The 25,721-nt window shown below is 38.1% G+C and overlaps 1 protein-coding gene across 6 annotated transcripts in view; it reads right to left on the bottom strand.

The window, feature by feature from the left end:
• Positions 1–542: 542 nt before the first annotated feature.
• The window catches only part of LOC127795685 (ADP-ribosylation factor GTPase-activating protein AGD3-like), a 38,624-nt gene continuing 13,445 nt past the window's right edge, over positions 543–25,721 (bottom strand). For 2 of the 6 annotated variants that reach the window (XM_052327509.1, XM_052327508.1), the window contains 17 exons: positions 24,579–24,649; positions 23,269–23,331; positions 22,904–22,948; positions 13,096–13,161; positions 12,933–12,980; positions 12,706–12,801; positions 12,565–12,606; positions 11,098–11,313; positions 10,847–10,978; positions 10,540–10,752; positions 10,299–10,382; positions 9,880–10,218; positions 4,344–4,489; positions 4,152–4,242; positions 3,831–3,932; positions 1,891–2,378; positions 546–1,224 (listed from right to left, as the gene is read on the bottom strand). In XM_052327509.1, the coding sequence (XP_052183469.1) occupies positions 1,092–1,224; positions 1,891–2,378; positions 3,831–3,932; positions 4,152–4,242; positions 4,344–4,489; positions 9,880–10,218; positions 10,299–10,382; positions 10,540–10,752; positions 10,847–10,978; positions 11,098–11,313; positions 12,565–12,606; positions 12,706–12,801; positions 12,933–12,980; positions 13,096–13,161; positions 22,904–22,948; positions 23,269–23,331; positions 24,579–24,649 (2,375 nt within the window). In that variant the 3' untranslated portion in view covers positions 546–1,091. Of the gene's footprint in view, positions 1,225–1,890; positions 2,379–3,830; positions 3,938–4,151; positions 4,243–4,343; positions 4,490–9,879; positions 10,219–10,298; positions 10,383–10,539; positions 10,753–10,846; positions 10,979–11,097; positions 11,314–12,564; positions 12,607–12,705; positions 12,802–12,932; positions 12,981–13,095; positions 13,162–20,010; positions 20,075–22,903; positions 22,949–23,268; positions 23,332–24,578; positions 24,650–25,721 lie in introns of those variants that run through there. The other 4 variants (XM_052327512.1, XM_052327513.1, XM_052327511.1 and 1 more) reach the window with 4 other exon arrangements.

Here is a 25,721-nt window from a genome sequence, read left to right as displayed (position 1 = left end):
TTGTGAATTTCAGTTACCTACTTTTCGAATACATCCCACTTACTTGCACTTCATATTTGAGTACCCCTTCCATTATGTCTCTCTCCACGCCGTTTGGCATAGCTGATGATGATTGAAGAAATTTCTGCCATTACAAACCCATTCAGTCCAAACCCCGCGCAGGCGCAGCGCACACTCAAATCAATCACCAGAACGTTCATACAATCTTAGGACCCAATTTATAGCTCAGGAACAATAACAAGGCTCCACCACTTAAGGAAGCACCCAGCCATAGGAAAATAACATAACACAGTATATAGAGCAAGGAGTGGTCTCATCAGGGGAGTGTTATTGGCAGGTACCTATTACCATCCCAAGGAGAACGCCTAGAATATCATTGGTTATCGATACTCAAGTTGCAATACAAAAATAATGGTCAGATGTGAAAGAAGAGAAAGGTACAGTGTACATCAACGGAGGTGCAGTGTAAAAGTCATCATATAGCACAAGAAAAGCAATGTAATTCAAATAGGGACGTAGTGTAATAAAGAGAGGTGAGGTATCAATACCCCATGTAGCATAAAATTGCCCATAAGATATCCTGAGAATTGAATCTCTTCGTTGCTGCACATTCAATCCAATTCTTTAAAGCAATACCATTTTGGATTTTAAGTTCATTATAACAAACTTTCAGAGGCTATAGTTTTGCACCTTGTTAGTGCATATATGTATGTGTCCTGTGTGTTTATTTTTACAAGTTTGGGTGTCCGTTTATTGGGAATATCAAGGTCAAAGATTCCAAACCTGGGTCTCAAAATTGCAGACGGCTTATGTACAAATACAACCATAGAACAAGCTACTTCACATTAGTCTCACCCCAGAAGCGAGATAAATAGGGGATAAATGGAGACCTAATGAATAAAAAGCACAGCTTGCTAAGGCTATTAATAAATACAAAAGGAAGATCTTGGAGTTCCACTTAAAGAGGCATCTAAGAAGCCAAACAGTTTGAATAACCAAAAACTGGGCCTCTCCCCTGGGCCTAGAGGGCTGCAATGTATGACGCAGAATCTTCCACTTTCTTCTGGACTTCCAATATGGTATGCATTTATTTAAGTGGTATAGTGTCTAATGCTACTTTTTGGGTTTTTCAAAATCGCGAGGACCTGGATATCATCACAGGTTTCTTGGACAAGTTGAAGAGGTGTTTTACCTTCTTTGTCAACAACTTCTGGATTAGCTCCCCTGCACCAGTAGCAAGGGTAGGCATCAACAAGATGCAATCAGGTACGTTTCTAGCAAGCAAAAAGGGAAACTGGGAAAAGCTACAGAACAATATCATTAGAAGAATGTTCAGTGTGTTAAGATCAAGTCATGAAATAGTATCAGAACAGTTTCAGAGTGTTGGGAGACTGAAAAAAGAATGATCCGCGTCTATCAATTTCTAGAAGACTCAAAGAAGTTCTGCCCTGGATCGACACAAACCATTTTAAACCTCAATATTATTACGAGAGTTTAGAAAAAGCTATCTGGTTTATTGCAAACAGAGAAGAGGGAAATTTATCATGCCTCGAGTATCTTAAGAATGGCAGGACAAAAACAAAAATGCTTGCCCGGTTAGCAGTTTTATTGTATGAAAACAAATGAAACTGATTGGCAAAATGGGGATGTCTAGTGAATAACTTTAATTAACTACAGAAATTTCTCCATCTTAGAAAATGCCGTAAGATTTCTCAAAATGGTCTGTCATATATCATGTTTGATGAGAGAGAGAAAAGAAGAATATAACTACTTTCATGCATAAACTGAAGCCTGGAAGCATAGAATCGCAAGATGGAGTTGCATCCAGTCAACCAGAGAAGAAACATTTGAAGGTACCAATGTAAAGGAGATGTTGAAGATAAATCTCACCTAGTAAGAAGAAGTTTCACAATTGTTGTTCTTCCTCTGATGATACTATGATGCAATGGCGTCTGACCTCTAGAATCAGATGCATTGATGTTTGCACCATGCTGTAGGAGCAACTCTACCATGCCAATATCAGCAGTTTGGCAAGCAAGATGAAGCGGGGAACAGCTGCCAAGTGCTCCTATAAATTGATCTTCACTTTCTCCGAGTAAACTACAAGAACTCGAGGAGCAGTCAAAAGAATCAGCCAAGCAGTCAAAGAAGTGATCAGGACTTTGTGCTGGCTCCTGAAATTGCATTGCTCTGGGCAGATCTAATGCTGTATCAGATGCAGTTTGCCTAAGGACAGAATTAACATCTGCTTCATAAGCAACAATAAGGCGGTAAACTGTTTTCTTGTCATTAGCAGAGACACTTTGCCACAAGTGTTGAACCACTGGAAGAAGGTAGTGATTGTCCTTTACCTTCTGAAGAAAACGTTTTTCCCCATACTGCAGTAAGAAAAAATACACTTAAGTTTCCATTATCAAACCTATATTCAGACAAATATTGACCACCATAGATAATAAAAGCACTCAAAATATGGCTGCACAAGTAAACCAGGTGCATGGTCACATTTGTTATTCACAAATTTAAACTTTGCATTTCTTGTTCGCACAGTTTACGCCCTGATGCTATATCTTGACTGACCAAAATTTCATAAACTACATATGAGAAAGTTCTATCAACTCAAAGCTTCTCTGTGAAAAAGATATCAATGGAACTGCCTATCTTGCAGATACCATAATTTACTTGAATGCTAACAGCAGTGGCAGACCCAAAATATTAATCCAGTGGGGGTAAAAATACATTGACATATATATATATATATATATTTTACAAAAATGATGGCAAAAAAAAAAAACAATACATACCTATAATTTTATCTCATGTTCTGGAACCATTGTATAATATCTTCATTTTCAATGGTGTCAAATATATCTTTTCCTATGTACGTGACTAGGCAATTTAATTATAAAAGACTAAAGGCAGAAACATCTAAAACTAGTCTCAAGACTGAAGGATAAAATTTTACATGGTAAATTATAAATTTTCAAAAATGATGCTTGAAAGACATGGGAAAATAAAAAATTGTGAAGGAAAACTAATCCCAGGGAGTCATCTCTCAATAGATCAAATCATTCTTATGCAGAACTACAAAGAATACAGCAATAACAAAGCAAAAACTCAATCAATATAAAATCAAATCAATATCACTAATCAAAGTCTTCCTTCGATTACATCCTGAGCAACTATATATAGACCACTAATAAATGTAATCTTACTTTAATTAGGATTCTGATAGACATAATCTCAATCTAATTATAATTCTAATGGAACCTGATAACTACAGGAGTGACAAAATAAATTAGAACAAATAATACTAATTCCTATTTTTCCAATCTAACTTAATATTTTTTTTTTTAAATGTTACATCTATGTCCTACATCACTTTCTCTAAAACCATAGAAGAAAAAAAGTGCTCGCTGTGCTTCAAGTGGGATTTGGCCCCATGCCAAATTAGAACCAAGTCCATATCTTGTACCTTTAAAGTTTAAACCACTCAGCCAAACTGCAGTTAACAGAAGAGCCGTATCATATATTTAGTAGATAAGTTAACCTAATCACCAAATTAATTAATTTTTATTCTTCAGTGGGGGCGGCTGACACTTCTCAGCCGTCGGTCGATCCGCCTCTGGCTAACAGGGTGGTTTAACTGTGTTAATAAACGGCTGTAGATCACAATACTAGCTTCTTGACTCTGCATTCAACCCCACTGGCATATAAATTCAAGCCAGAGCAACTTCCCCATGAATTGTCAAAAAAATCTGTTAATGATGAAAAATCTATGTACTGAATTCTTGCTTCTTGTACCAAGCAAAAAAAAAAAAAAAAAATCTTGCCTCTTGTAAACAGTGCCATCCCAAATATAATCCCATGGAGGAGGGATGTTGTACATGAAGCCCCGTGATGGGATCAACTGTAGCTTCAAACTCGAAATAATTCTGTCCTATATTAATCATAAAGATTTCAGTAAACAACTTCTGTGTTGATAACACTAGAACTACATTCGCACCAAGGCAGTAAATTTCATACAACTAAAAATCACAGTATGCCAATTTAAGAAGAAAATGAATAAAAAAAAGCAAGTTCAGAAAAGATGCACACAGAAGAATAAGACAAGAAAGGAAATAAGGAAAGAAACTAATTATTTGAACAAAAACCTTTGCATGGATGAACTTTTCCTTCATTGAAATGGGAGCGTCATGGCAGGGCTTGCTAAAGAACTGTTTGTGCTTGTCAGATTCAACAAGCCTACATTACATGAATAAAACATTCATTGAAACACAATTTAAAATAATAAGCAAACAGAAAAAATTAAAACGTTTCAATCACATTTATCATGCAGTTCTTACTTGATTGGTAATTCATCAGCCTGAAGAGTTCTTCTTGCCTGTAACAACCCCTCCCATATAGAGTTCACAAAGACATTACCAAGCGCCTGAAACATGTTAATTATAGAAGGCTCCCACACTTTAACATCAAGTGCTAATGACCTTACCTGCAATGGTAGTTGAACAAATGGGTTACATAAACAAACGGGAGACTAAAGGACTGGGCCTATCAACATAAACTTTTCAACATATAAGACACCATTGGAAAGAGGCCTGGCACAAAAATAAACTACAATAAGCCATTTAAAGGTTTCCAGCCATGACTGGGCATAGCTCAAGCATGCGCAGCAGTGATACTGCAGTACTTCGAAGTTTTAAATCTGTTAAACATGATTTAATGCCAATAGCTAGCTAAACAGCTGTAGGTTGCACGGTCTCTCCCTAACATCATTTAGATATAAATGTCAAAATGTGTGTGAAAATGGTATATATTCCACTTTTTTAGATTACTATCCAATTGCATTGACAGCCATTAACAAAATCAATAGAAAGAATGTTAAAGATATCCATCAGATGTCTAGTTAGGCCTAAGGATTTGTTTTAGTAAAAAGCATCTCAACCAAGCACAGAGAGAGAGAGAGAGAGAGAGAGAGAGAGCATCTCTAATAATGCAACAGAATTATCCAATGATGCGGTCACCAATCAAGACTTGGCCCAAAGCCAACCCAACCAAACCAGAACAGTATCATCAAAATAGTAGTGCCATAATGTTATTTTAATACTTCTTAAGTTTTAGAATTCTACTTGATTTAGGATTCTACTTTATATTTCTACTTGATTTAGGATTCTAAATCATGTTTGATTAGGGTTTTATTTTTATTACGATTCTAGTTGACTTTTATTTAAGATTTATTTCTATTAGGATTCTAGTTGAATTTTGTTTACAAATATTAAATGGATTTGGATTAGCCAAATACTATAAATATGCCTAGGATCTAGAGTTTGTAATCAAGTTTTTCTTAATCAAATTTTAGCAACTTATTTGGGTTTTCTTAGCAAAACAGTTTTGTTTTTGCGTCTTCTTGAAAGCCAAGCTTTGGCCATTGAAGTTTGCTCTTTCAAGGGTTTATTTTGGTGTGTGTTTTCACACATGCGCTACACGCTGCGTCATCCAGTAAGCTAAATAAAGTTATCAAAGCATCATTCTCACTTGAAGGTGATAAAACTTTACAGGTTAAGGTCAGTTGAATTGTTAAGAGTTAAAAAAAATATATAATACTGACAAGAAAAAAGAATTCTATACATTGTTAATAGCTTGTTTTCTCTTTTTATTGTCAGATTACAAGTCTGACAAGAGAGTTCTCGAGGAATTGAGAGAGAATGGAAGATATTTGGGAGGGAGAGAGAGATTTAGAGAGAGAATTGGAGAGAAACTAATTTTCAATTTCATTCAACATATGCAGTTTGGCATGGATCAGCATTGTTTATACTGATCTGAGCTAAGTTTAGGCGCCAAAAATGGTTGCCTCAACTTGCCCACTTGCGCCCACTTGTGCTTAGCCTTCTAACAGCATGTTGGAACATTCCTCCAACTATGCCAAACAAGGTCTAAGTATTATAAGCTACCATATAAGCAAGGGTAGCCTAATTACAATGACTATTTAGCTAGCAACTGTAACAATCCCCGCCCCTTAAAGTGTTTCTTGTCTGCAAGAAATGTGTAGCAAGCTCGCTGCATTAGGAAATTGGTGGAGAAGTTCTGACAAGTATTCCCAGGTGTTATTGTTCTGACAAGTATTCCCAAGTATCCCCACCCCAAGTATTCCCAGGTCGTTAAAGAAGACCACTTGGAATTTGGTTCAAAAATTTGGTTCATTAGGATATCGTTAAAGAAGACCCATGGTGTGTTTTGAATGCTGTCTTTGGAATGTGCCAAATGCCATCCTTCCTTTTAACCAATAGGACAGGGGAAGCAAAGTAATTGTGGCTAGGGCATATAACAAATTGGGTTAGCATTTCTTTGACCATCTTTTCGATTTCAAATTTGAGTTTGGGTGAGTACCAATATGACCATATGTTTACTGGTCTAACATTGGGCAACAAGGGTATAGTATGGTCTAGCAGTCTTTTGGGGGGTAATGTCTTAGGCTCTACAAAGAGATCCTAGTATTTAATCAGTAAAGAATCAAGGAGGGTCAATTCATGTACCTGCCAGGTGGGATTGGAGCCTCCTCTTCCTAATTCTTCCTCCTACTATTCAGTGGCTTCGATTGAGAATAACTGAGCCACTTATGCCGTTTTCTTCCTAAATAATTGCTACAGCTTCTTTCCCTTCATCATTTTGCAACTTCCCACCTCCATGTTTCCCAGTAGCACCACCCTTCTTCCCTCCTTGAGTGTCACTTCCATATTGTTGAAATCAAAACTAATAAGACTTGCCTCTCGCATCCAATCCACCCCCAGGACGATATGGCATCCCCCTAATTTGAGTAGCCTTAGATCAGCTGAAAATTCCTCCCCTTGCATCTCCCAACAAAACCCTAGGCAAGTTGATTTATTGATTACTTTGTCCCCGTTGGCTACTGTCATGGACAAGGGTTGAGTACTAGCCGTTGGGCACCTCATCTTCTTGGTTGTCATCTTATCAATGAAATTGTTGGTGCTCCCACTATCTATCAAGATCATGAGAAAATTGTCCTGTACCTTCCCTTCAACCTCAATAATCTTGCTATTGGCTACCCCCTTAATGGCATGCAAGGATATGGCTCCACTGCCTTCCTCCTCTTCTCTTGTCACATCCATTTCTTCCTCTTCTTCATCTCCTCCCTCTAGCAACAGGAGTTGCTTCCTACATTGGTGCCTTGGTGTGTATTTCTCTCCACACTTGAAACATAATCCAGCTAACCTCCTTTGTTCTATCAACTTGTCCCTGTTTTGCATATTTTGGGAAGCTGGGGGTAATGCTGGATGCTTGTTGCCAGCACCAAATGTTACTAGTTCCTTCCCCATAGATCAACTCCCATATTGCATAGCTCCGGCTTATACTCCCCTATTCTGTCCCCTTTGCTTTTTCAGTAATGCTTCAAACGTCATCTCCTACAAGGCAGCCCCCTCTGCTGCCTCTTGCACTGTTTTAGGCCAAAGAATTTGTACTGCTAACCTCAACTCATCATTTAATCCTCCTATGAAACTAGATACAAAATACTCCTTGTTTAGGTAGGGGTTCCTATTCAATATCATGAATTTGAGCTACTCACACTTTGCTTGATATTCCAACATCGTCCCTTCTTGTCTTAGGCGGTTGAATTCCTGCACCACATCCCATTTGCCTTGCTGCCCAAACCTCTCGCACAACCTTTGTGCGAAGTCGTCCCAACTATAACTCTCCCTCACCTTGCATATGTCCCCTGCATCATGGAGGTACGCCGCAGCTAGGGCTACCCTCTGGTTTTCTGTTACGCGATGGATCTCAAACAATTTCTTACATCCCCTTAACCACCATTGTAGTTTCACACCTTCGAACACTAGTAATTCTAGCTTAGGTATTGGAAATCTGATTTGATGCAAGCGAATTGACACCTCATGCCTCCTCTCCGACCCTAACTCTTCCACCGTAACCGGTTCTCCAAACCTCTCGCACAACCTTTGTGCGAAGTCGTCCCAACTATAACTCTCCCTCACCTTGCATATGTCCCCTGCATCATGGAGGTACGCCGCAGCTAGGGCTACCTTCTGGTTTTCTGTTACACGATGGATCTCAAACAATTTCTTACATCCCCTTAACCACCACTGTAGTTTCACACCTTCGAACACTAGTAATTACAGCTTAGGTATTGGAAATCCGATTTGATGCGAGCGAATTGGCACCTCATGCCTCCTCTCCGACGCTAACTCTTCCACGTAACCGATTCTCCCTCTGACATTGACAATTCCACATTACGATTACTGCCACCAATTCCGGGTAGAATTGGTTCTGATCGTTCCCTGGGTGGAAAATCAAGGGAGATTCTCACTTGCAGTTGACTCGCAAACATCCTCATGAGCTGTTGCAGTTGATCGTGCAACATGTTCCCTTGATCCCTTACTTTTTGCATTTCCTCCCTGATTTGCATATGCATATCGCCCCTAAGCCTATCGGCCAATGCGTCCAACTTCCTATCCATCGTCAATCCGACCCTCTCTTCCATCGTATCCATTTTGCCTTGCATCTCGGCCATTGATGTTGAAACTTGCTGCAGTTGCGCCTCCATCTGTCGCATCTTGGTACCGTTAGCCATACTTGATTAGTTCGCAAATTCTGGACAGGACCTTGCTTTGATACCAATTTGTCAGATTACAAGTCTGACAAGAGAGTTCTTGAGGAATTGAGAATGGAAGATATTTGGAAGGGAGGGGGAGATCAGAATGGAAAGAGAGAGAATTGGAGGGAAACTAATTTCCGATTTCATTCAACATATGTAACTTGGCATAGATCAACATTGTTTATACTGATCTGAGCTGAGTTTAGGCGCCAAAAACGGTTGCCTCAACTTGCCCACTTGCGCCCACTTGCACTTATAGCCTTCTAACAGCATGCTGGAACATTCCTCTAGCTATGCCAAACAAGGTCTAAGTATTATAAGCTAGCATATAAGCAAGGGTAGCCTAATTACAATGACTATTTAGCTAGCTACCGCAACATTTATCAATATAAACAAGTCATTCATACAACTGCACCAAACTAGGAGCTTGTTCTCTCACAATTCCTATACGGGTGGCAAAAGAAACATTGTCAAAATCAACATTTCACAATGTTTACCCAAACCCCTCTATGCTCCAACTCCCAACTGAACACAAAAGAGAAAATGAAAGAGAACAGGAAATGGCATAGAACTTAACTGTGAAGACTAGGTAAAGGCCTGCCTTTAGTCAAAATGCAAGAGAACTGCTGGGCCAAATCTCTATAAATACTACTGAATCTGTCTTTTCATTAGTTAATGAATAATTTCAATTTTCTCTAAGCTATGGTGCTTTCTTTGAATTGTGTGATCCAATTCTAACCCTAGGTGTGATGCCTAAAATCTCTCTCTCTCTCTAATCTTTCAATTTCAAATTCTGATCTCGTAACCTTACTTCCAGTCCTGTTCTCAGCTCCCAAATCTCAGCTTTTGATCCATATTTGGCCTCTGAATTGCCTACCAACCTGTTACATACCTGAACCGTAGCTTTTTCACCAATTTTCCCTAATCCTAACCCTCATAATTGCCTCTGATCAGTCAGTATTAGTAGGATTCCAGATCTATCCTACATCATAGACAATTTTCACTCAGTTTCTATGTTAAAGATAATTTATATTCAATTCATATTTAATAGTAAATATGCAGAAACATAAACAATCATGAACTCTTTAGAAATGTTCCACTACATACTGAGTTTGTTCAATAATTGACACCTTTATTTTAATTATCATAACTCAACGGTGTGTTGGCCTTAAAAGAGTAAACACCCTTGCGCATGGCCTCAAGCTTTTTTTTTTTTTTTTGGTTGGGGGGGGGGGGGGGTGGCGCAAGTAACTCACTTTAGATATGTGCACCCCTAGATTACGGTGAACCCCAGAACATTCAATGCAGATAAGCACACCAAGGTTTAAAGAAGCCCAGTCTGGATCAGGTGCACCACAATCGGCACATTTATCATTTCCAGGGATTCGCTTTATTGCATCAACTGGATTCTCAAATTTTGAAGTGGACTGTAGCTGTTGTGAGCTTCTGGATGAACGCACCAAGTTCTTGGGAGGAAGGTTATCCGTCATCTTCTGTCTACTTGCCCACTGATCAAAATCAGAGGAACTTTCAATTGAACTACCACCACTGGAATACCCATGTTGCCCACTTGCAGTTGAACTAGCAGAGATATTCTGAAAAATAATTGAATCATAATTATGGGGAAAAAGAAATCCAAGGACACACAGTAAGCTTCATATTCCTAGTATCTTACTCTCTCAGGTAGGGCACTCAACAACGAAGCAATTACTCCAGTTATCTTTTCAATCCAATCCATTTGTTCTGGTGCACTTTCTGCCTGTATTTCCAAGAATTTTCAAGATATTATTAAGCCCGTACTGACAAGTTGTGACCAATTAACCTACTTTTATTCAATAAGAATATTAAACCAAATAGTTGACTTAGCTTATGAAGTGCCAATATGTACAAGTAAAGCTCAATTTTTGAAAATGCACCTGCAAAGTATAGTTCTTTGTTGGTGAAATTATCCTGAAGCAGAATCTCAGGTCTGACTGATCTGCATCAAGCTTAATTGTTGATGTCAGTAGGTTTACAGTGTGGCGTGCAACAGATTTTTCATCATGTACACCACCATGATAATGGGAGGACAACCACCGACTGAGCAGCCCAGGACTGGGTTCAGAAGGATTATTTTGGCCCCCACCTCCCTGAAGCAATGTGCTGAAGATTCAATAAGTAGTAGTGACAAGAAAAATATTTTAAGCACACAAAATTCAAATTCTTTTTTTTTTGTTGACTTACAGAGGACCTGTTGCCTTGCTTGCGATAGTAGTATAGCATGCCTCGATTATCAAGAACAAAAAATCTTCTCTTCCAGTCACCCCTCAAATTTGAGGAACGTTTTGAGAGATATCCCTGTTTAATAGTTTGTACCTAAACTATTGAAGTGTTAGCCCTGGAAATTCAAAGTTTAAACAAATACAAGAAAAAAAGAAAAGTGAGAAATAAACTCAAACAATAAACAGAGAGGTGAAGGAGATTGTATTGAATACCTTTCCTTCTGCAGCAGACTGCATTACTGCCTTTATCTCTCTATGGGAACTTCTGGGAAATGGTTGTATAGCATCTCCATTAGAAGAACCACGAGAGCCATTCAAGGACTGTTTGCTTTCTCGATCAACCTGCCTTTTGTACTCTTCCATCCTCTCATTAAGAGCCGCCTGCTCATACTTGGAACCTTCTCTTAATTTATGTGCATAAGCTGAAACCTGAAAACAAGTGGCTCAAACTTTAACAGTCACCCAATAAAGTGGTCAGAACATTCATGAAACTAAAAATGGCAGGCATAAGATCACTACAAAAGCAGCCCGGAAATTTATAGGCATCCCTGCATGGCATATTATGGTTGATCCTTACAATGAGCCACCTAAAATGCAGTACAATCCTGATTCTCTAGTTATCTACTTGCATTTGAAGTAGAAAAATAGACAGGTATCCTTATTATCCATTGCGGGTTTGTTCTGGCTGCATGCTACCATGTTACTCATTTCAAAACAGTTAATTTAGCTGACCAAAACAATCCCCAAGTTTTACTTTGTTTTATCTTTTCCCAGTGTTTTTCAGGGCTCAACAAATCAAATATAAAATCTAGGAAGAGCAGAATATTGCCAAGAAAATACACAAAATTTCCATCATATATAAGAAATTTATGTTCCACGATAATTTGAAAAAGAAAAGAAAATGGAGTGTTTTTATTATTTATTAGATGTCTGATTGTTAAAAGCACATTGTTATGGAAGTATTCTAAATTATGTAGAGTAATTTATATTAGTCTACTCCTATCGTACCATATTTTAAAACAAGTGGCTTACTGCATTCTCAACCCACTTCCACAAACCTAAACAATCCACATTTCAGTTAACATAAGCTTGGTGGTGGCTTGAAATCATTACTGACTCTTCCTTGAGGTTAGTCAAAAATGGAATAAATCTTATCCCAGATAATGGAAGACGGCTCCATTAGGCAACTGACTCTTAGCATAAAAATCATTGGAGCTTTCAAAATAAATTCTAGCCAAAAATTGGAGACTAGAATTCATGTAAACAACTCCATCTAGTGGGATTAAAGCTTGTGATAATTATAATGATGATCATGTTGAACTATTCAGGAGGTAAACTACTTCCAATGTTCACCATGCTCGTTATTAAGGATTATTCAGGAAACACTGTACAATAGAAGTTATGGAATCATTGGTGAAGAAATCGTAAGGATTCCCTTTCCAAAAGAAAACAAGAGCCTATATGACACATCTTTTCAACCTTACTAGGAAAAACAGATAAATGAAGCATGTTACTTTCGGCACATTATTTTAATGGAGGAGCCTTTCATTTTTGTCTTGCTTCTTTCTTCTTTTCTTTATTCTCCAATGAGATGAGACAAATTCAATTAGAGAAAGATAAAGCTTCATATCTAAAGAAGCAAGGATAAATTACAGAGTTCTAACACACAATGATTTATACCTGGTTGATATAAGGTTCCAGTTTTTGCATTAGCTCATATCCCTGCATGAAATTAAAAGTTTAGGAGAAAGCCTTCAGAACCAAAACAGTATTCTTAAATAGGACAAATAAGAAGTGTCAAGTTGTCTTCATATCATGCACCTGTCTGAAGTAACAAAGATGAGCATCCATTGTCCCACTAATAACCTCCAAAAACTCAAACCTCTTTTTTCCCTCAACCTTAGCAAGAGCACCAACCTAAGTTCAGAACACACAATTTAAAAAGTAAGCCTTTTTTTTTTTTTTGGAAAAAGGGGGGTGGGCTGGGGGATAGGGGGGCAACTAAATAAGAAAAACACTTATTTATAAGCTTCGATTGACGAAGTTACCAAATTAAAGCGTGCCTGCTCAAATGTTGATCTTGCATTATGAAGTTCCTGGAACGGCTCTCTACCAAATTAGGATTTAGAACAAGTGATGGTTACCCCTAAAAACTCTCTGATCAACTAATGTTTCAGAATAAATATCATTTCATATGGAGAACATGCATACCTCCTCTACAGCAGCAGCTATATCCATCCGGGTACTTTTCCGCAGTGAGAGATACTTCTCCCGTGCCTGTGGCACAAAATAGGCATCAAGATTGGGAAGGCATTAGGTAAAATATCAAATGGTACTAAATTCATCTGATTGCCCATATAAATAATTTGTTGGAATATGTTCATAATGGGTGAAGCATGACCATATAGTTTGGGAACACACACAATTCAGAAACAGAATTGAATAGTATGTGCAGCACGTGAAGCAGATTAAGTTTGCCAATTTATGCATGGCCCCGTGTTGAAGGAAAATTTTCAGTTAAACGAGAAAAAAAAAGCTACTTGTTTCTTTTACTCTCTTACCATTTAGAGGAAATGCTGGGAAGGGTGAAAATATTTCTAGGAAGAGATGAGATTATAGCTTTATAAAGTTGTTAGGCCTATGCTTCATGGCACAACAAACTCAACAATATGAAACCATGCACATATAATTAGTTTAAGAGAATAAAGGTTTTAAGAGAGGTTAGTGGTAATGTGTAGAGAGACTGGAAAATTTATGAACCCACGAAAAGTCACGCAGTTTAGGGACAAGGACAAAAGAATTGTTATGATTGGAGTGATAGAGATGATTGGAGAGCTAGAATTCATATAGTTGACCCACTTAGTGGGATTAAGGCTTATGATGTTGTGGTTTGCAAATAGAGACTGGTTCAAATTGAGTTGAGTCCAAAATCCTTGAATTTGGCAGACCAACCCTGTAAATTTGACTGGTCAACTGCAAGAGACCCAAGTGTAGTTCCTAGTAGTGCTTCAATTGAAAAGTTACCAAATGCAAAATCTGGTTTGGGTGCATACATAAAATGTCAATTTCCATGTCTTTTTGCCATTCTTACCAGCTGTGTTGTATATCAACTAAGTGGGCACAACATTTTTCATCCCCCCTAATGTTACTGTGAAATTTTTACATGCATGAAAGGCTATAAACATAGACAACATTGCTTACATTTTAGGCATAAGCCAAACAGCACTAGAATAATCTAATGCTTTATAATACATGTTGTACCAAGGCACTTTTCATCCGGCCCTACTTAAATGAATCAAATGCTGAACTATAGCACAAGTTAGGTAGGTGATTACGCCATAGAGAATCTCCCAGAGAAAAATAAAATTGAATGATATAACTGATGAAAGACAGACAGTTTTATCATCAGCTTCCCCCACCCCCCCGCCCCCCCCCCCCAAAAAAAAAAAAAAAAAGAAAGAAAAGAGAGAGAGAGGTCATATTCACAGACTAATAAAATTTTCCGATCACAGAGCTACAGGTCTGGAGACTTTTTCTCCAGCAGAGAATGATGTCAATTGAAGGAGACCTGCATACACCAAGGGCAGGGAACCCACCCAACAATTAATCAGCCTGAGCTCTCTAGAACAGTATTCCACTCCACAAATGATCCATTTGGTAGTTATACTGATGCCACCACTTAAAATAGAAAATACAGTGTCACAGAATGATTTGTTAACTCCAACGTCTAATTCCATTGCATTTTTAAATTCCTGTACTTAGTTTATTTCGGTAGTAGTTTGGTGTGTGAACTCTACCATTGCTATTTGAGTATTAGCTGTATTAGAGCAACGATCGGCCAGGTGGAAAGAAGAATATAGTTTGTTAGGATCGTACTAGGTGTGGGCCCACCTCTGACAGGGGAATATCCCCTCCAAACAGCCCATATATGTCCGCGTCCCTCCATCGTGAACGGGCATGAATGAGAATATTAGAATTCTGTTTTTCCCTCACTCACTTTCTCTCTCTAATTCCTTCTTTCTTTCTCCGTTTCTCTATGCTACCCACTAATTCCTCCCTACGACTCTATCGAAAAAGAAGCAACTTCTAATTACAAGAGCGGGGTCGTGACATACAGCTAATGATTATTTAACTATGCACAAATACACTAGCAATAACAAAGCTTTAATGCCACTAGGAGGGGTTGTCTACATGGATTCTAGTGTCAAAACCCCTGGATCCAGCAGGGTTCTCTCCTCTTTGTAGAGAGAATTAGGCAGGAATTGAGATGGAGGGAAGGGAAATTAGAGAATTGAGGGAGAAGGATTGAGAATGAAATGAGAGGGAGAGAATCAGAGAGGGAAATTGAATGAGAATCAATTCAAATGATATTCAATGATTCACAATGAATTTGGGACGGGCTTATATACTCGATCTCGGCGGGAAGTTGGTGCCAATAATGGTTACCACTTCCCACATTCAAATTTTACATTTCTCACCAATTGCACTCATCCTACCAGCACTTACACTTATTACAATAGTTCCCCATATAGTTACACGACAACTTCCCTCCCCTTAAAGCTAATTCTTGTCCTCGAGAATGCTAAATAAGCTGGCCGTGCTTGGGAATTACTGGAGGAACTCCAGTAGATATTCCCAAGTGTTGTTGTTAGGGTGCAATGAGGACCACTGCACTAGCACTTGGGTGAGTGGGGCTCCTTGTTGGAAAATCACCCTCTTGTCTAGGATGGCTACTGGTGTGGCTGTTAGCTCTTCCTCTCTGAGTGGAAGTGGAAGGGATTGACTGGCTGCTTGGTTTCCAGTTGCCTTCCTAAGAAGGGACACATGGAACATGGGGTGAATTTGTGTTCCCTCTGGTAGTTGCAGCTTGTAGGCTATCAGTCCTACCTTCGCAGTGACGGTATAAGGGTCGTAGAACCTGAGCCTTAGTTTAGTGACAGGCTGCCTCGAAAGGGACCTCAGATGGGGTTGATTGAGCTTGAGGTATACCTCTTCTCCTACCTCAAATTTCCTCACACTCATCTTTTTATTTGCCATCTGCTTCATCTGGTTTTGGGCCTTGGCCAATTTTGTTTTCAAGGTCTGTAGAAGGTCTTGCCTGTGCTACAGATAAGCATCCACAGTTGCCACAAAGGTTGGTCCTCTGATAAATGGTAGTAGGCTAGGCTTGTATCCATACAAAGCCTTAAATGGTGTCATCCCAATGGATTAGTGGTGGCTGGAATTATACTACCATTGTGCCAGAGACGACCATTTGTGCCACCCCTTAGACTGCATAATTAGAAGCACCTCAGATAGGTCTCAAGGCACTGGTTAACCCTCTTCGATTGGCTATCGGTCTCTGGGTGGTAAGCGGTGGACACGTGGATCTTAGAGCCTAAGGATTTCAGTAGATCTTGCTCAAGCTAGTGAACCCTTTGTTCCTATCTAAAATGATGGTTTGGGGTACCCCATGTAATTTCACCACATTGTCTAAGAATACCTTGGCCACTTCTTGTGCCGTGAATGGGTGGGATAGATTGAGGAAGTGGTTGTACTTAGTCAATCAATCCACCATGACTAGGACACAATTCTTCCCCTTTGACCAAGGCAATCCCTCTACAAAATCCATGGTTATGTTAGCCCAAGCCTGATCTAGGACCCCTAAAGGCTACAAGAGGCCTAGTCTTGCCACTAATTCGTGCTTGCACCTTTTGCATGTGTCACATTGCAATATAAACTCCATCACTTACTTTTTTAGGCCTGGCTAATAAAACACCTACTTTACCTTCCGGTAGGTGTTCTGAATACCCAAATGTCCCCCCAAGGGAGAATCATGCATGGTTTGGAGAATTCTTCTCTTTAGTGCCTCACAATTCCCTATCACCAATCGCCCCCGGTATCTCATTAGGCCATTGCATATGGTGTACCCCTGCCTGCTATAGCTATCAAGGCTAAGCTGCTCCAGTAGCTCCCTTGCCCAAGTCCTTTTATCATAGCTTGTTGTCGCCTGAAACATACAATAACAATACAACTGATATCTTCCACACCTTAAACCTAATCACCCATACATCTTATATACGCCCAAAATCACTACTCTCCTATTATTTAAAACCAAAAGAAATGAAAGACAAACAACCCATAAATTATGAGTCATTTGCCCCTCCATTAGACCCTAGAATTTGGGGAATAATTTGTCCCCCATTTCCTAGACTCCCTCTCAAGCTAGAGAATAGATATCAGTCATTCCCATCTTGCTAATACAAATATTGAAGTTTGATTTTTGAAGAACTTTGGTTAGAACATTAGCTTCCTAAGACTTGGTAGGAATGTAGGACAAGGCAATAGTCCCGTTTTCAATTTCGTTCTTTATGAAATTTCTGTCAATCCTCACATGCTTCATTCGATTATGTTGAATTGGATTATGGATTACACTAATAGAAACAACTTCATAGGCCCTGTTACCGTCATGTTTAAGTCTACCATCAACTTTTGTATTCAAATGAGTTCACATGTTCCCTAAGTTATGGCTCCATACTCGCTTCTGCACTGCTTCGAGCAACCACATACTGTTTTTTGCTTTTCCACGTCACTAGATTACCCCAAACTTTTATGCAATACCCAGTTGTTAACTTACTATCATCAACAACTCCTGCCTAGTATGCATCTGAAAAACCAACATCCCTGACTTCAATTTTTTTAAACAATAACCTTTTGCCAGGACTTCCCTTTAAATACCTCAGGATCTGGTTTGCTGCCTCCATGTGTCTTCTTATGGGAGCATGCATGAACTGGCTTACCATGCTCACACTAAAGGCAATATCAGGTTTTGTGAGAGATAGGTATATAAATTTTCCTACCAAATGTTGATAGTTCTTTTTATTCACTAGAGGATCACAATTGGACACTTTATGTTTCCAGTTACGTTCCAAAGGCATACTAGATGGTTTACACTCGAGTTTACTTGTCTCCTTAAGTAAGTTAAATGTGTACTTTCTTTGTGAAATGAAGATCCCTTTGTGACTCCTTGCAACCTCCATTCCAAGAAAGTATCTAAGTTCCCTAAAATCTTTTACCATAAATTCTGCTTAAAGTCTTTCTTTGAGATTTCCAATCTCCATTTCATCATCACCAGTGATCACCATATCATCTACATATACAATGAGTATTGCTTGCTTTCCAACAAAAGTGTGATTAGCTTGCCCCTGATTGTATCCAAGATCTTTTATAACATTACTAAACCGTGTAAACCATGCCCGAGGTGATTGTTTCAAACCTATAAAAGGCCCTTTTTAGCTTACATACTTTGTTTGGATCATCTCCCTTTGCTTTGAATCCAGGAGGAACTTTCATATATACTTCTTCTTCTATTGTGCCATTGTGAAAAGCATTCTTAATGTCAAGCTAGTATAGTTTCCAATCTAAATTAGCAACAATAGTTAATAGAATTCGAATTGAGTTATGTTTGGCAACTGGTGCAAAAGTTTCTTCATAATCAATTCCATAAGTTTGAGAAAATCCTTGTACTACTAGTCATGCCTTATACCATTCTATGGTTTCATCTAATTTATACTTCACTGAGAAGATCCATTTACTGCCAACAGTTTTCTTCCCTTCTGGTAGCTTCACCATTTCCCAAGTTTCATTATCATTCAATGCCTTCATCTCTTCTAGCACAACTTTCTTCCAATTTGGATCTTGAAGCGCCTCATGAACATTTCTAAGAATGTGAATCTCATCAATCTTTGTAACAAAGGCTCTGAAATTCCCTAATAATTTAGTATATACAACATAATCTGATGCAGGATACTTAGAATTTCTCATACAAGACCTTACCACCTTCCTTATGGAAATCGAAAGATCAATGTTATTGGTAGGTTTTTCTTCTTCTCGACATGGTTCGTTTTCCTCACCTTCTTCTTGATTATCCGTAGTAATGGGATCTGCCATTGGTTCATACTTTTGAGTTTACATTGGTGCTTGTGATCTCCTAGAGTAAATCAGAATTGGTTTGGGGGTTTATAGTGTTAGATTCTCCCCCTTGACGCACATCATCACCGTTTTTGGACACAAAATCGAATTTGGAAGGAAAACTTGAGGGAATTGAGTCAGATTGAGAAGGAAACGTTGAGGAGATCAAATGAAAGGACTCAGAGAAATTAGATTCCCCGTGTTTGTCTCCTTGAGAATTAATCTCCCCCTGGAGAGAAACTTGGGTGTAGAAGGTATGTATGATCTTTAACAAAGGAAACATCACATGAAATCAGGAACCTTTTTGTAAAAGGATGATAGCACTTGTAGCCCTTTTGTGTGGAGGAATAACCAAGAAAGACATATTTGAGAGCTTTAGGATCAAACTTGTTTAGGTTGGGTTGAATATTATGAACAAATACCACACACCCAAACACACAAAATTTAAGAGAATTATGAACCCGAGAGGAGGGAAAGGCAGATAACAATGCCCTGAGGGGTGTTTTATATTGGAGAACTTTGGAGGAAACACGACTAATAAGGTAAAAATGGCTTCACCCCAAAAAGAGTGTGGAACATGACTAGCAAACATGATGGATCTTGCAACTTCCAACAGATGGCGATTTTTTCTCTTAGCAACCCTATTTTGTTGAGGAGTATACACACATGAACTTTGGTAAAGTATTCCATATTCTTGGAGATATTCATTGAGTTCATGTGAGAAATACTCTCTACCATTATCCATTCGAAGAATATGGATAAATGATTGAAAAACATTTGTGACAACCTTGTGGAATTTTCTAAAAATTTCAGTCATTTTGGATTTTTCTCTCATTAGGTAAACCCAACATACCTGGGCGTGATCATCAATAAAGGTAACAAACCATCGGTCCCCGATTAAGTTCAACACCCATGATGGTCCCCACATATCACTATGAATTAAGTGGAATGGAGTAGAAGGTTTGTATGTGTGAAGTGGATAAAATGCACGGGTTTGCTTGGCAAGAGTACAAGAATCACACTGAAATGATGCTTTATTAGCGAACAACTGAGGATACAGATGCTTTAGATAAGAGAAACTTGGATAACCTAATCTATGATGCCACAACATAATATTGGAATTAGAAAATAAGGAAAAAACAATAGGTAACTTTGGTCTTGAAGGAGAACCAACACCTGACAAGTAATAGAGGTCATTTCGCTCTTCAGCATTCCCAATCATTCTCTCCGAAGACAAATCCTGAAATTTACAACATGAAGGAAAAAACGTTACTGAACAATTCAAATCCTTGGTTAGTTTACTCACTGAAAGTAAATTGCATTGTAAATTTAGGACATGAAGAACCGAATTCAACTTCAACCCATTGAGTTCTATATCTCCTCTCCCTGTTGTTGTGCACATGGATCCATCTGCTACAGTAATACCAACACTTTCCTTACATGGTTGATAGTTACTGAATCATGTATTGGAGCTTGTCTTATGGTCAGATGCACCTGTGTCCACTATCCAAGTATCACGTGAGTCTTTGCATGACAATAAGGAAAATATACCTTTACGTGAAGTAAGCGCTGCAGAGCTAGTAGGGAAGTTTTGGAGGCATCAGTAACTGAGGGAGGCATCAGTTTTCGAAGGATTTTCATTTGTTCTAGTGTAAATGGTTGGGAGGTCACACCAGTTGTTGTCTTAGCCACGTAGACATTTTTTTTCCTTTGTCTTCGTGGTTTCCAATCTGAAGGTTCGCCATGAATATCCCAGCACGTCTTTGGTATGGTTGGGCTTCTTACAGTGCTCACACCACAACCATTTCTGCTTTCCATAAGTTCCTTTTGGATTATATCCTTCATTTCAATTTGTAGCTAAAGCAGATCCTTGGACTGCTATCTCGATGGATGAGTTCTGTATTGGAGAAGAAATTACTTTCCTCCTTGTTTCCTCACGCTTGACTTCAACAAACACCGCATTCATGTTAGGTAGAGGCTTGGTGCCAAGAATACGTCCTTGAATGTCATCAAGGTCATGATTCAGGCCTTGTAAGAAATCAAATATTCGATCTCTTTCCACCATCTTATTGTATAAAACTCTATCATCCAAACACTTCCATTCAATATTGTGAAACAAATCAATTTGATACCAAAGTTCTGAGAGTCTATTAAGGTACTCAGTGACAAATAATGTACCTTGTTGAATTTTTCAAATCCTAGAGCGAATTTCAAAACTTTGAGATATATCCTCCAGGTCTGAGTACATTTCTTGTACTGTATCCCACACTTCTTTTGTTGTTTCGTAGAACAGATACATGAGCCCAATTCTTTGCTCCATAGAGTTTATCAACCATGCCATCACAATAGAGTTTTCTGCTTCCCAGACGCTATAGGTGTCAGAATCTGATGGAAGTGCTACTGTTGCTCCTGTCAAATATCCTATCTTTCCTTGATCACAAGTAATACCGATTGATACAACTCTCTAAAATTGCTCCCATTCAATTTAAGAGATATGACTTGTACTGAGGAATTTTCAAACTGACCGGGTACTACAGACAATCGTGGTGTGGAGACAGTCGAGATACTTGACGATTCTAATGTGGATGAAGTGGAGTTGGTCATTTGATCAATAATAACGGATGTTGATATTCACGTTAGTGACAATGATATGTTACAAACCAGATTTGAATTTGAATAGTAGTAGTCTCACCAACAAATTAAAAAACAAAGGATGAGGATGGAATGTGTAGCAAGTAGTGGATGAGAGTCACTGGTGAACCAAAAGAGGTGGTAGTTGATGGCAAAAAAAGGCAGTGGTAGACAAGGTCCAGCTGCGGCAGACGGTGGCGGACGGCAACGAAACCTTAGGGATTTGGAAGCACTTAGGAAGACAAGTTCAACGGTGATGATGTTGTCTTAATCGAAGCACCAGAGAGAGAGAGATCGAAGAAAAAGAAGTTTCAGCGTACTATTCTGATAGGTGACACGTGGCGGCTTCAATGGTGGCTGGATTTGGTGGGCTGATCGATCTAAGGTCGGCGATGACGACTACAGTGGTTACGCAAACAAAGAATGGCTGGACATGGCACGACAACGCGGCTGCTAAAGGCGGCGTCGCTTGGTTGTTACTGGTGCCGGTGGACGTGGGAGACTCTTTCCCTTCTCCGCTCTCGGCGTTTGATGACATCGACGGACTTGACTATTAACTCTAGCAGCAGATCAGAGGCAACTGCTACAACTCTCATCTGGTACGACTAGAAACATTGGTCATACGACTGTGGATGGCTCTGATACCATGAAACATACAATAACAATACAAATGATATCTTCCACACCTTAAACCTAATCACCCATATATTTTAAAAAAAAAACCTAATTACCCATACATCTTATATACACCCAAAATCATTACTCTCCCATTATTTAAAACCAAAAGAAATGAAACAAACAACCCATAAATTATGAGTCATTTGCCCCCCATTAGACCTCAGAATTCGGGGAATAATTTGTCCCCCATTTCCTACACCACCTCTTGGTACCAATCTGGTACCACAGCTATGATAGCTACACAATCTCCCTCCTCATAGCATCTTGATAAGGCATCTACAGCCACATTTTCTTTTCCTTTTCTATACTGAATCACAAAATTCAGTCTCATCAGCTTAGCCATACCCTCCTTCTGCAAATTAGTATGCAACTTTTGCTGTGAGAAGAACTTAAGACTCTCATGATTTTCCCTAATTGTAAACTGTCCTCTCTCTAAATAGTGCCTCCACTTATCCACTGCCCTAAGCACAACCAATAACTCCTTGTTATATGTGCTAATAACAGTTACCACTTCCTGCATTCAAATTTTACACTTCTCACCAATTGCACTTATCCTACCAGCACTTATACTTATTACAATAGTGTCCCATATAGGTACATGACATCTAGCTCTGTGAATCATATTAAATATCCATAAATAAACAAAAAGAGAAAAAAGGGAAGACGAAATAGGACACTAACTACTTATCTAGAAAAGACATCTAACAAATGGGTACAAAAGAAACTCATTCAATTCTGAGCTACGGAGTGTATTACCCACCTGGTCATATATACAATTAACCTTATCAAAACGCTTCCGAGCTTCCTGCATCAACACGAAATCCACATAAAAAGGAGCATGCTTAGAGATGTGACAAGGGAGAAGAAACTGCAAAGAGGTGAGAGAATAAATATCTAAACAAAAAATACAAGTAGATCCTAGACAAAGCAATAAAGAAAAAAAATAGTACTAATTTGAAGAAAATGAAAAGTACACTAGTAGAAAAACTACTGTAATACTGTGCTGTTTCTAATCCATAAGCAAAGCAAATGCTATACTTCAAGTGGGGAAAAGCAACTAAAATGCCAGGAATGTCACCAGGTATAAGGCAAATAACAGAATCTTAAGAGAATAGTAAATAGTACCTTGACATCCTGCAAGTCAAAATTGACCAATTGGAATAATTTATCATCTAGGAGGTCTTCTATCTGATAAATAAAATCAAGAATATTAACATAAATAGAGGAATTACCTGTATCTCCAAAAGAGTTTACGTAAATGAGATCTATGAAGTTTCATTGAGGAAAAGACTAAGAAAAAAAAATCCACACTTACAAGGCTAGAGCAACTAATTATTACAGAGAAGTAATGAAGCATATTTTTCAAGACAATTCTAGTTCATCAGAACAATGTGTGGATAAAATTATAGACTAACAGATGTGCATCATAGTGCAGGAAAAGGATTGGAGCTAAAGTTCTAAATTGCAAACAAATTATCAAGAAATTCATGATCATTGTACGGTCAATAAGGAATACAAATGCTATGGTTAACCAAAAAAAAAAAAAGAAAAAGAAAAAAAAGGAAAAATTGATGGTCAGGATGGGAGAGCAGAGCAACATCACGAATCTAACAACTGGTTTGCTGAAATAAATGAAAATAATGCAACTTAACCAAAGAGCCATGTTTATGGATCAGGTAAATTGGTCGCATGTTCTGTATGTTGAATTTCTTTTTCAGTTAACGACTTTTGGGATTTGAAAATGTGCGTGTTTGCTACACATTACAAAAGGTAAATGGTAGGGTAGTCAATAAAGGAGTCAAAGAATTCTAAAGGCATTAAAGGGGGGAAACAAAACAGGAAGACTAGAGATACAGAAGAAAAGGGGATATCTAGGATCATAAGTGGTAAAAAGTAAAAAGATAAAAAAATGATCAGAAATGCACTATCAATTCAGAACCATAAACCATTAATAGCACCTACAACCAATTTTTAGCCGCCAACCCCCCCCCCCCTCCCCGGGCGGGCAAAAGAAGAGGAAGAAGAAACATGCGATGATGGCACAAAAGGCCATGCTTGTTGTCCTGGCATTTATTCATGCCTATTTCATGCTAACAATATGTCGCTTCCACACAAGCAAAAGGAAATATACGACAAAACACAAAAACACAAACAAGCCATAGAAGCAAGCAGACAAACTTGGAACATGTCAAATCACTGTTCCCAAAAAGCTTTGGAAAATATGCTCTAACTGGAAAACGAGATGCCCAATGGACTGGAAACTTAGAAAAACATCATGAATAATGATAGCATCAAAATTGCCTCAGCATCAAATATTTTTTAGTGCAATCTGAAGGAATATGCTGATGAGAAGCAAAAGTAGCTTATATAGCAGGGAAAGAAGAAAAACGGTAGAACTATTTGTTATTTGGTATAAAAAGCAAAAAAGTTGCCACCTGGGATCGAAGAATTTCTTTGTAGGTTCCAATTTCTCGCACAGCAATTGAAAACTTGGCCATTACAGGGCCTAACAAAACAGAACAAAACTTCTCGTTTAGAATTAATGGCCACAAAATATTTACAATATTATTTGAGTACATCAAAATAAATAAGATGTTGTCTAACAGAGTTCCTAAAGAAAGCAGCAATTAAAGATTGGCTGAGGAAGTGACACACAAACGGGGTGATCAATAAAAGGGAGCACAACATTAGGTTATAGGATATTAATAGATTGTTTAAGCTCGTTCAGTGTTATTAAAGGTGCATTTGTTGTGCCTAAAATGGTCCCAGGCAGGCGCAGGCAAGCAAGGCATAACCAGGCGCGCCTAGGCCCTCAGGCACAAGGCTTAGGCACGCTTGGCTGTTATTCAAAAAAAAAAAAATTACTGTTTTAACTTTTTAAGTGTTTATTACTGTAATTTTTAATGAAATCCTAATAGAAAAGGAAAACTTTTTAAATTTCAATTCCAATTATAACTAAATACTAATTGGAATTGGTATTTTATTTATTGCTGTGATTTTTAATAGAATCCAATCCTAATAGGAGAAGAAAACTTTTTAGATTCCAATTCCAATTATAACTAAATACTAATTAGAATTGGTATTTACTTATTGGAATTGATATTTTGTTTATTACTATGATTTTTAATAGAATCAAATCCTAATAGGAAAATAAAACTTTTCAAATTCCAATTCAATTATAACTAAATACTAATTGAAATTGGTATTTTATTTATTACTGTGATTTTTAAAAGAATCCAATCCTAATAGGAAATGGAATCTTTTCAATTTCAATTCCAATTATAACTAAATACTAATTGGAATTGATATTTACTTGTTGGAATTGATATTTTGTTTATTGATGTGATTTTTAATAGAATCCAATCCTAATAGGCTAAGGAAACTTTTCAGATTCCAATTCCAATTATAACTAAATACTAATTGGAATTGGTATTTACTTTTCATATTATAATTCTAATTATAACTAAATACTAAATAAACAATCAATCAAAAGAGATTCTCAACCAAAAATTGATGCTTCTAATGATGAAAATATAGAAATGTTTGATCTTGATGATGAGGATGATTTTTAGATTATT

The sequence above is a fragment of the Diospyros lotus genome, chromosome 2, assembly GCF_014633365.1.
Source record: "Diospyros lotus cultivar Yz01 chromosome 2, ASM1463336v1, whole genome shotgun sequence".
Taxonomy (NCBI): Eukaryota; Viridiplantae; Streptophyta; class Magnoliopsida; order Ericales; family Ebenaceae; genus Diospyros; species Diospyros lotus.
The sequence above is the reverse complement of the archived record's forward strand: the minus strand, read 5'-3'. Positions and strand labels throughout refer to the sequence as shown.